The 12500-nt window shown below is 42.9% G+C and overlaps 2 protein-coding genes across 2 annotated transcripts in view; one reads left to right on the top strand and one right to left on the bottom strand.

Moving 5' to 3' along the window:
- LOC137643695 (uncharacterized) overlaps positions 1–3158 on the top strand; it is a 4635-nt gene extending 1477 nt beyond the window's left edge. Inside the window, exons 3-4 of the mRNA XM_068376396.1 lie at positions 2568–2667; positions 2880–3158. Coding sequence (XP_068232497.1) covers positions 2568–2667; positions 2880–3024 — 245 coding nt within the window. The 3' untranslated portion in view covers positions 3025–3158. The remainder of the gene's footprint in view (positions 1–2567; positions 2668–2879) is intronic.
- Positions 1–12500, bottom strand: part of LOC137643696 (C-type lectin domain family 6 member A-like) — a 120226-nt gene that overhangs the window by 15538 nt on the left and 92188 nt on the right. The window lies entirely within an intron of this gene.

The raw sequence follows: 12500 nt of genomic DNA, 5'->3' as shown, positions 1-12500 counted from the left end.
GGCTGATTTTTCATTTAGCAAATTTTCTCCTTTCTTTTTGTAATATTTTTGAAAAGGTATTACCGTATTTTTAGGATGATTTTTCATTTAGTAAATTTTCTGCTTTCTCTTTCTAATATCTTTTCAGAATTGTTACAGTATTTTTGGACTGATTTTTCATTTAGAAAATTCTCTCCCTTCATTTTGTATTATTTTTTTCAAAAGTATTATTGTATATGTGGGTTGATATTTCATTTAGTTTTTTTTTTTTTTTTCAAAGGTTTAACAATATATGTGGAATGATTTTACATTTAATAGATGTTCTCCTTTCTCTTTGTAATGTATTTTTAAAAGTCTTACAGTATAATTACGGTAATTTTTTCATTTGATATATGTACTAGATGTCTCTTTCACTTTAGAATATAACGTAACTTGCAGCTGTCCCTGACTCATCCTGGATGTAAAATTTGTCCTCCGAATTGTTCAGTCAGCCGTATTCGCTGTCAATTCTTCTCAGTTAGCAATGGAGATATATTTCATGAGCAGTTATAGCTTTTCACTACTTATTCCTCCATAAATGACTCTTATCACTAAAGTTTGATATTGTTATTCCTCTTTTGCTAATTCTAACTTTGAGAATAGTGAAAAAAAAATTGTCAGAAGACCCACCTGATTTGCGAATGTTTCAAGTCTTTATATAACCCTGAAAAGGGGAAGGGTCTGTGTACAGTATTGCCATGATCAGATAATCTGTACTAGTCAGGGACACCCATACTAGGTTGGTTTGCTATGAGGGATCAGACTAAAGTCTCCCATCATTACTAATTCGCACTTGCCAGCGTGATGAGGAAAAATGTCCAACCCCCAGACATGAATATAGATAGACATGTGTGAGGCCTTTGACCAGCAGTGGGCTAGAAACAGCTGCATTTTTTGTTGATGTTGTTGTTGTTGTAGTTCTTGTTGTTATAAGAATCCTAAAGAATTCCTACCATCACCAGTCCGCACTGGTCAGCGCGATGATAAAAGCTGGCCAAACCCCAGATATGAAAAAGACATGTCTGAGGCCTTTGTCCTGCAGTGGACTAGAAACGGAAGTATTTGTTGGTGTTGTCGCACAATGCCATATTACACTCAACACGTCCTAAGGTGTATCAATTTCCTACCGAGAGTATCGCAAGGACCAGTGATCACAGCACTTGAAGATCGTTACATTGAAGTAGTTGAGGCGTTCTTGACTTTACTTCACTTCACTTTAAGGTCTGCTTATCTGGTCCTGTACAGCAGGGGAACCCTACTCTCAATGGGACCTCCACAGTCTTTATATCTGTTCATTCGGGAGCATTTAACATTTCACATCGCGTTTTGCTCGCTCACTCTTAAATCGTTACTATCAAAGCACTCTCTGAATAAGAAATTCTCCAGGATTACAAATACAGGTTACTTTAACTGCACGAGTTTCCCTAATTGGCCAAATTAGCCAAGGATAGATGAAAACAGTCAATTCAAGGACTCGTGTTCTTTGTCATTTATGTCTCAATATCTACTTGTAACTTTAAGGCAGGATTTTCCTCAATTGGTCAAATTGGCCAATGAGAAATAAATCAACCAATTCAAGAGCTCAAGCATTAGGAATACCAATTAAGGATAGTTTAGTAGAATTCATCATCTACTCCTACGCCTATTAACGCAAAGGGCCTCGGTTAGATTTTGCCAGTCATCTCTATTTTGAGCTATGATTTCAATACTTCTCCATTCATCATCTCCTACTTCGCGCTTCATAGTCCTCAGCCATGTAGGCCTGGGTCTTCCAACTCTTCTAGTGTCTTGTGGAGCACATTTGAACGTTTGGTAAACTAATCTCTCTTGGGGGGTGCGAGGAGCATGCTCAAACTATCTCCATCTACCCCTCACCATGATCTCACCCACACATGGCAATCGAGTAGTCTCACTTAAAGTTTCATTTCCAATCCTGCCCTGGCATTTAACTCCTAATATCCTTCCGAGGGCTTTGTTCTCATGATTTTATTGGAATGTATGCTATTTTTATTCAGAATGCTTTCTATTACTTCGCCAATTACATACCTCACTTGCGTTGCTAAATGAAATTGTCAACACAAGGGTTGCCACCTGCCAGTCATCAAGAACTCGCATTTAAAGGTTTAAAGGTCGCTCATGAATGGCAGAGGTAAGGGACAGTGACATTGCCCTAGCAATGAGGACAATGCCCCAGAGACTGACCATATATTATATGATCAGCCCCCAAACCTCCTCTCCACGCAAGCTAGGACCAGGGAGGGCCAGGCAGTGGCTGCTGATGACTCGGCAAATAGACCTATAGGCTCCCCCAAACCCCCCAACCGTAGCTCACAAGGATGGTAAGGTTGCAGACACTAATGGCACTAACGAGTGTTAGCGGGATTCGAACCCCCGACTGGCAAACACCAGGCAGAGACGTTACCAATCAGGCCACAGCAACCCGTTTAAAGCCTTTGTACCCAATTCTAAAGTAACAGAACAAATCATATCTATTTATCAATCTTGGTTTCTTTTCTATCGTCTACTATCTATTCTTTTTCTATTTTCAGAGGAATCTGAACAAGGGTGGGTGTACTGGGTTGGCGCTCATAGGACCAATGGAAAATGGCAGTGGGTTAATAGCAGACAAGTCAACCTCCTCTCAAATATGTAAGTAGTCCATGTGAGGGTATATTATTATTATTATTATTATTATTATTATTATTATTATTATTATTACTATTATCAATCATAAACTTTATAAACATCAACATAACAAATTAAATAAGATTTTTTAAAATGTAATTAAACTACTTTTGTCAACCAAAAACTATCATCACCAGAATATCAAGCTAACATATTAAAATAAATTCTTTTACCAGCTGGCTCCCAGACCAACCCTCCGTGTCAGCTACCACGCAACACGGGCGTCTGGTGCCAGCAGACAAGGTCCACGGGAGGAGGTACCTCAGGAGTGATGATGGAGCCACGGGCATATCACCTGCTCATATCTGCGAGAGGCAATAGATTCATCGATTCAAAGTTTTCTGGCATCCTGACAAAGATCAAATACATTTAACATTATGCTGGTTTTCTTTAGATTTTTTGATATTCTGAAATAAAAATATACATGTTTCCCAGTTTTTTTTTTTTTTTTTTTTTTTTTTTTTTTTTTTTTTTCTTTTTTTTTTTTTTTTTTTTTTTTTTTACCAGGTACATTAATTTACATCTTGACATTCATTTTCCCAGATATATTATTGTTTATTTGTTTTATTTAACGTTTTAACCAGCATGTTGGATTAAACCTTCTGAAGGGAGACTGTGAAATTCTAATTTTTTAGATTTTGTCGGAAACATTACACCCAAAAATTCTTTTATTTACTAAGGGTATATGAGGACATTTTATCGATTATCAATAGATGTTTATTAGCAAATTATCAGATAAATATATCTTGCACGAAGAAATGTTTATTTGTTCATTTGTTTTTATTGACAAAAATATCGGGATTTCATGTTTTTCATTTTCCATTTGTTGATTTTAAAGTTGTTTTGTGATAACTTGTTTTTGGTTCCTAATTACTAGATTCTTTACTCTGAAAATGTTAAATATTTGTTTTGTAAAGAAGTTGCCATATTAGCATTAAATTAAAGAGAAAAATATAAACATGTTTACTTAACTGTATCATTTTTTCTTTCTGATGCTAGGAAATGTAATGGAATATTGAAACTTACATATATATATTATTTCAAATGTTAAGTTTATCGATATTTACAACTTCATTTCCAATGTTATTTTTTCATTGATGAGAGTATGATTAAATTCAACTGTCAAAAAGTTGAAGATTGTTAAAACTGTTAATATACTGTTATACCGCTGAATCATTGTTGACAAAAAATATAAAATAAAAGTAATAAAGTATTTTACTTTTCCTAAGGCGATTATTAATATTAAGGGTAAAATATTTTCATAACAATGGTAATATATAATATATATATATATATATATATATATATATATATATATATATATATATATGTATATATATATATATACATATATATGTATGTATATATATATAAATACATATATATATATACATGTATGTATATATACATATATCTATATATATACATATATATATATATGTATATATATATATATATATAAATATATATATATATATATGCATATATCTATATACATATATATATATATATATATATATATATATATATATGTATATATATAGTTTTATATATATATATAACGGATTTTGAGCGAAGCGAAAAATCTATTTTTGGGTGAGATGGCCATGTCGTCCTGATGGAAGTTCCTATAGGGTAGCTTCCTAGGGTATATTACAACTACGGCGATATTCCCAGAGAATTTACCTTAAGGTACCAGAATTCTAACTCCTGGAGCGAGTATCCCTCGTGAAAGGGATATCGCGACATATCAGAGGACGTATTCTAGACACGTCACATGGCAATCTACATCCTGGACAGAGATTTCGTCTCGTAGGAGGTGATTGGCGAGATACGAATTCGGGAAAGAAAAAGGGGAGCCGCTCCCAAGGCTTCCCTATCCCCCGATTCGTATGCGTGCCTGGCGCCAATCCTGGCGCCATCTGTATTCCTTGTAGCGTACACGAGGTGCTACAGATACTGTATGTAGGGAGGGGTCCTACAGCCCTTTCTTAGAAAGGCAAGGGCGGGTCCATCAGGACGACATGGCCATCTCACCCAAAAATAGATTTTTCGCTTCGCTCAAAATCCGTTTTTTGGGCTCAAGCCATGTCGTCCTGATGGAAGTGTACCAGAGCATTACTGTATCTGTGGATTCTCAGAACGTGCCGTACTCCCCGGAGGTAATTTTTTTCCCCGGTCGACTAGACCTAGAGACCTAAGATGTTACCGTTATACATCTTTTCAACTAACTATAAACTATGTTAGAGCTTCCTGCCCCCTACAGGGAAGAGTCCTACTAGACTCTGGAAAAGTCTCGAAGAGTACTTATATCTATGTATGAATACCAGGCAAGCTAATATAGTGGTCTCGCCCTATATTAAGTAAAGCATAGTTTGTAAAGGACCACTGCGTCAATATGAAATATCGACCAGTTTTCCGCACAATACTTGTATTGGACAAAGGTTTTATATCCGCATAGGAGGAAAACCAATGCAACATAGCTTGCATAAAGGAACAATTCTATTAGAATTATCCCAGATAAGGTACATAGAATGAATGCTCAATTATACCAATAAATTGACACAGGTGAAGGAGACGCAAGGTTCTCAAGAACCAGATTATTGACAGGCAATAAATAGACAGGTTAACCACAATTATATATATATATATATATATATATAAGAAGAGGATAACCCAAAACTTTAAGCATAAGTATGATAGTAAACAGAGCTTGTTTGTCTGAAAGAAAAAACATTAGATGCCACTTTTAAGATACCGAGGTATCAAAGTCATAAAAGCCTGTATTACAAATCAATGACATTAGCGTTAGAAACGCTCGGCACACATGTCTGCACTTATGCTAGGTTCACCTTCGGAAATGGAACAGTCTACATGGGCAACACAGTGCCCTCACTTAGTTTGTAGTACAGTATGTAACTACACACTCACCCTGGAATTAATCGTCCCAATTAAGACCACTGTTCCTCGCAGAGTTAAACAGTAGGGTTAACACCGCGACCCACTGCTACCACAGATCTCTTTTAGTTCCTCTACTTGCTTCGCATAGTGGCGAAAGAACACTCTGGAAGACTTCCAGCCAGTGTATGAACGGAGATGTTCAAAATCCATACAATTAAAGAAATTTAAGAATGAGGCAACTTTCCTCGGATCGTGACCTGCGGGTGTATTGTCAGGATCCGCTCTGCGAATAAAATATGTGATTTTCGCTCTAAGTTGATTCAGAGATAAATTTGAGCCTGATGTTTCTCCCCTGAATAGTTGACCACCCTTGAAGTCTGAAGTTCTATGAAGATAGACCTTTAGGCATTCTACTGGACATAGAGATGCATCTTCTTTCAGAGGGCAGATTCTCCAGGGACCCCACCTGTTGGTGGGTAACTCATTCTTGGCGAGAAACCTAGGATCCGGAAACAGGTTCAGTTCTTCCCCATCCAGGAACTGAACACGACCTGCCTCTCTCGAGAGGCTACAATCTCACTAACCCTGGCCCCGGACGCGAGTGCAAAGTAGGAAAATAACTTTTTGTGTCAAATCCTTTAACGCACACTCTTCATTGCTCAACAGAGAAGCGAAATGAAGAACTTGTCTAAAGACCATGAAATGGGCTTTGGAGGTGCTGAAGGTCTGAGCCTAGCACAGGCTTTCGGGACTTTATTAAAGATCTCGTTACCTAGGTCGACCTGGAAGGCATATAGAATGGGTCTTGTCAAAGCAGACTTACACGCTGAAATCGTGTTCGCTGCCAACCCTTGACCATGGAGGTGGGGAAAAAAGATAAGCAGAAGTCTGTCAAGATCTCCTGCGGAATCTTCGCCTTGACAAAAGGCCACCCATTTTCTCCAAGATGACTCATATTGCCTTCTAGTAGATTTACACTTATATTCCTCAAGGAAGTCTATACTGGCTTTCGAAATCCCGAAACGCTTTCTCACCGCTAGGGAGAGAAAATCATGAGCTGCAGGGTCCGGGTTTTCTGTAATGAAGCGCAGACAGTTGACTTCTGGACTCGCTGGGTCAGAACTGGATCTGGTAGTGGTACAAACTTCAGCTACAGTTCCAATGCCAGGAGGAACCACACGCTGTTCGGCCACTTGTGGGCCACTATTGCCGCTACCCTTTGAAGGATCTCAGTTTGTTGAGGACCCTCGACAGAAGGTTGTGAGGAGGGAACAGATAAATCTTGGACCATCTGTTCCAGTCGAGGGACATCGCGTCCACTGCTTCCGCTAAGGGGTCCTCGTACGGGGCACGTACAGGGGCAACTTCTTGTTGTCTTTTGTCGCAAAGAGGTCTATCTGCAGTTCTGGGACTGATTCAGAATGAAGGAGAATGATCCTGCGTCTAAGGACCATTCCGACTCTATCGGTGTGAACCTGGATAGAGCGTCCGCTGTCACATTGCGGACTCCTTGAAGGTGAACTGCCGACAGGTACCACTTCTTCTTTTCCGCCAATCGGAAGACGGCCAACATCACCTGGTTGAGAGGTGGTGACCTCGATCCTTGTCGATTCAAGTATCTCACAACTACCTCGCTGTCTATCACCACCTTATGTGGATCGAATGACGCGGGGAGACTTTCTTTAAGGTAAGGAGCACTGCCCTAGCTTCTAGAAAGTTTTATGTGAAAGGTCTTGAATAGCCTGGACCAAGTCCCCTGGACTTTTTTCCGATGAGAGTGACCTCCCCATCCCTCCTTCGAGGCGTCTGAGTGAATCGTCACCGACGGGGGAGGTGGCTGAAGAAGAACCTGACTTCTTTAGATGTCTGGCTTGGGACCAAGGCCTGAGAAGAGTACTTACCCGAAGCGGCTGGTCTTCTCAGATCTCTTCACGCGTTTGATGCATAACTTCTCCAAACTCCGATTGCATCCTTTAGCTGTGCTCTTAGCACTGGGTCTGTCACCGAAGCAAACTGGAGAGAGCGCAGTACTCTCTCCTGCTCGTGTTTTGATATCCTTTCGGAATCTTGAAGTCTCTTGACAGAACCCGCTATCTCCTTCCTTTTCTTCGCCGGGGTGGAGAAACGGTGTGACAAAAGGTCCCAGTGGATTCTCAGCCACTGGAACTTTTGAGATGGAGAAAGTCGAGACTTTTTCTGTTGATCTTGAAGCCTAGGTACTCTAGGAACTGGATCACTTGACTGGAAGCTTGCAAGCATTCTGTCTCGGATGCTGCCCACACCAACCAGTCGTCCAGGTAGGCTACTACCTGAATTCCCTTTAGGCGAAATTGTTTGAGAGCTACGCTCGCAAGCTTCGTAAAAATCCTTGGGGCTATGTTTAGCCCGAATGGCATGGCTCCGAAGGCGTATAGTCTTCGTTGTAGCCTGAACCCTAGGTAGGGGGAGAGTCGATGGCTAATTGGAATGTGCCAGTAGGCGTCTGACAAGTCTTTAGAGACGGAATATGCCCTCTTGGGCAGTAAGGTCCTTATGTGTTGCAGTGTTAGCATTTTGAATTTGCAATTCACTATGAACTTGTTAAGTGGCGACAAGTCCAGAATGACTCTGAGCTTTTCCGAGTCTTTCTTGGGAACACAAAACAGCCTCCCTTAGAAATTGATGGGCTTCACCCTTTTTCTCCAACAGTTCTTGAACGTACTCCTCCATAACGGGGGTGGAGTGTTGGAAAAACCGAAGGCACGGGGGTGGAGTGCTGTACCAGCTCCAGCCCAGTCCATTCTTGAGTAGGCTGTGGGCCCAGGGATCGAAGGTCCACCGATCCCGAAATTTCAGAAGTCTCCCTCCTACCGGTATCACCTCACTTGGACTGCCGTCCTGAGGTCTTGCCTTCCTGACCATGACCACCCCTGAATCCCCTTCCCCTTGAGGGGCGTCTAGACGAGCCTCTGGCTGCTCCTCTAGGCTTTGCTCGAAAGGAAGTAGACTGCCCTTCGAACGCTGGGGTGAATGCCGTGGACTGTGTCGACACGGCCTGGGGTACCCACTGAAAGGTGGTCGGGGTTTGTGCCACGATCTGGGGCACTGGGGGCAATGGCAATTGCAGTTGCTGTTGCTGTCTAAGAGGCTTGGCTGGCCGAGACGGTAGCCTAGTTCTCATAGTCTTCCTCTTTGGTTGAGGACCCTCATCCAGGGAAGACTTTCTTTTGATAGCCAGGCCCCACTTCTGGAGAAGGTTTCTATTCTCCAAGGCGGCTTTATCCACAGCTTCTTTGACCAAGTCGGTAGGGAAAAAGGTCTTTTCCCCAAATGTTGGAGGAGATTAGTTTCTTTAGCTCGTGCCTCACCATAGCCGAGGTAAACACGAACTCCCTACAAGCTCTCCTTGCCTTGACGAAGCCATAAAGGTCCTTCGTCACTGTGGCCAGATGAGGCTTGGCCACTACCATGAACATTTCATGGACCTTGGGGTCACTTGCCATCGTCTCGAGAGTAGTCTGAAGAGACATTGAGGCAGTCAGTCTTTCTTTTGTATCGAACTCACTTCGCAAAAGAAAGTCAGACAGCTTAGGGAGGTCCTTGCCGAACTGACGTCCGGCAATATCAGCCTCCAACTTTCCCATTGAGAACGTAAGATGGACGTCCTTCCAGTCTTTGTGGTCCATAGGCAGGGCCAGCGACAAGGGTTTACACTCCTCTAGGGAGGGGCAAGACTTGCCGGCCTCGATTGCTTTTAGTACAGCCAGAAACCCTTTCTGTAAAAAGGGGAAGGCTCTAGTAGGCGAGGACACAAAGGAAGGGAGCTTCCTATTCAATGCAGCTACCTTTGAGTTAGAGAAGCCCCTCTCTTTCATCGAGGATGAAAGTAGAGCTTGAGCCTTAGCATGGTCCATCACTATGACCTCCTTCGGCTCTGTCTCCTCCTTTGAAGCTGGTTCCTTCCTCAGCCGGACATAACAGTCTGGATATGATGCCTTGCTGGGCCAGAATTCCACCCTCCAGGGGAACTGAGCCCAGCTTATCCGAGATGACGATCTTTCCAGTCGTCATCGGCATGTGCTCAGCATACCTCCATGGGTTAGCATCTGAGCACAAGGGAAGGTCTTTCACATTCAGCTTTTTCTGGGGCCCATGTGATTCTGCAAGGCACTGCATTCGCAGTTCCATTGCAGCCGCCTTCTCCTGATTCTCCTTCTGCATTTGTTGGATCATTTCAACAATAGAAGAGAGGGCCTGTCCCAGCTCTACTGGGAGACCGGCCGATGTAGAGGGTCTTGAACTTCATCCTGGGCTTCTGCCAGGAGGTCTTCCTCCTGACAACCGTCCACATCAGACATCCTGTCATCTAGCTGGATGTCTTGCATCGCGAACGCGACTTCAGCATCCACCTGGATCTGAACTTAGGGGATCTCCTCTTGAGGCTGGGGAATCACTGCATCAGCTGATGCCTTAGGGAAAGGATACGCCCTCATCTTCTCACTTGGAAGATAAGGGCCAGAAGTGTTCTTTTGGAAGCCCCTTACCCAGGTACGAAGCTTCTTCCTAGCTATTTAAATGTCTCATTAATCAGGTTAGTGCACACAGTACATACCTGAGGGTCCCAATACCGGAGATCATCCTTGGAGACAGCGTATGCTGCGTGTCTCCTACAAAACTCATGTCCGCAGAGGTTCTTGCTGCTGACATTGCAGAAAGCACTTCCCCACTTCGGAGTGTCCTTCTGTAAAGAGAAGAAATTTCCATGAGTATCAAGTGAACTATGTATCACTGGATATGCATAGTATAGCATAACAATTCAGAAAGGAAAGACACACACTTGTGTTTCCCTCACAACTCATTGTTGCAGCCTTCCAGATAATAAAATCAAAAATGGTTTATCTCTTCTAGAGTAACCAATGCAAGGTTTCCAGAGGAAACAGGTGGAGCTCACACCTAAGCAATGATTTTAAGATCCTAGATAATAGACAGGGAAGAACTCAGCTTCCTATCTGAGGGCAACAGCAAAGGGGTGTGCAAGAAAACACAATAGTGTTAGAAGACACAGTGCTGTACCAAAACCCTTACTATAGTTTTCCTCTTACTGTATATGCTATACAGAAGAATACTAGTACAGTATAGGGGGATGTGTGCCGGCCGGCAAAGGCAGGCCGGCACACACCACAACTAGCTTTAAAGTATACTACTTAACAGCTATAGGGCGGCAGCACTCTGGTTCAAATGCCTGTGCCGGTCGGCAGCAACTGCCGGCCGGTAACAGCCAGTGTTGGCCGGCAATGGCTGCCGGCCAGCAACTACACAAGGTAGTACCCAGCTGCCGGCCACACTCTTGGTGACCGGCAGACAAGGGCTGACATAAGCCGGCCGGCAAAGGTACAAGACCGATGCCAGCCGGCAGCAAAAGAACCAGAGGACTACACCTGCCCGGCTGCCGGCCTCATAGGCCGGCAGCCGGGTCAGGTACAGCACTAGAAGAAAAATAGAATGGATGCCGGGATAAGAGTGTACACAACCTCCAAGCCCGGCAACCGAAAGAGTGCATATAAGGAAGGGGAGAAACTAATTCTGGCTTCCTTGACCAATGCCGTCCGGCTCTGCCGGCAGGCATGGATGAGGGACCAAGAGAGGTCCGGGCAGCACTCGAAAACATAAGACCCTTGCCGGCCAGCAGCTCTGCCGGCCGGCAATGGGCTGAATCAATTCCACATCCTAACCTATACTAGGTCCAGAAGTAGAACGACGTACAGTACAGTAAGACCCCTGCCGGCCAGCTCTGCCGGCCGGCAAGGGGCTGAGTCAATTCCACATCCTAACCTATACTAGGTCTAGATGTAGAACGACGTACAGTACAGTAATGGCTAGGCCATTACGGAGATAGAGGGGGAAGGGACAAGAGGGTCCTGCCAACCTTGCTTTAGTGACAGATCACCCGCAGCCAAGAAACTTATCTTAGCCTAAGGGAGATCTAAGGGGAAAGGCCAGCAATACTTGCCAGCTTCCAGAGCACCAAAGCAAGGAAGGCGTTGCTACTCCCAAGGGAAGAACTTATCCTCCCCCGAGAACAGCAACAGGACTAGTCTGGTATATCACAAAAGAAGGAATCATAACTACAGAAACCTTCGGTAGTGACCTAAGGGAGCTAAGCTCCCTTTGTATGTGTTAGGTCAGCGAGGGGGACTCAGCCCCAAGCCAGACAACACAGACTCAGACTAAAAACTCTGTTGTTCTGTCCCTCTTGAACCATAACTACAGGAACAGGAAGGTACAGTAACACCCTAGTATAGTTTTATCGAAAATAAATTTCGGAAAAAAACCACTTAGGGATAAGCCCAAGGCTTAAACAGAGGGAAAGGGATTGCATACCTTCTCCGAAGAAAAGAAAGCAACCGGGGAGTATGATAAAGTATACTAAGGCTCCATAAGCAACTAGCCTAGGCACCAAGAGAATCAATTACCTAATTCACCGAAACTCCCTCGTATACTATCTTGGAAATATTCCACACAGTCTAAAATGTATAAAATATAGCCTAAAGCTTCAATAAAATTTTAATTACACTCGGAAAAACCATAATCATGCATGAAGTACTAGGACCAAACGACTAGGCTACATGGCCTAGCGTAGGCCAGAATGGCGAATACTTCGCCAAATAATACTAAGCACGAAAGGAAATCCTATGTAATGCTAAATAGCTAAAATTTATTAAAGCAAAACAACCAGGAATGTCGCTCTGACTAACTAACTTATACCTAGCGAGCGACAGCGTCCAAGACGCCTCTGGTAGGCTACGGCTCTTGTATCAAAGATTAATCCTATTAATCACTCAAAATTTACCAAGAGCCTACATTTATACATAACATACACTATACTCAACTTATCAGAGGCCGACGAAGACGAAGAA

The sequence above is a fragment of the Palaemon carinicauda genome, chromosome 7, assembly GCF_036898095.1.
Source record: "Palaemon carinicauda isolate YSFRI2023 chromosome 7, ASM3689809v2, whole genome shotgun sequence".
Classification (NCBI taxonomy): Eukaryota; Metazoa; Arthropoda; class Malacostraca; order Decapoda; family Palaemonidae; genus Palaemon; species Palaemon carinicauda.
This window is presented reverse-complemented; position numbering and strand designations above follow the sequence as displayed.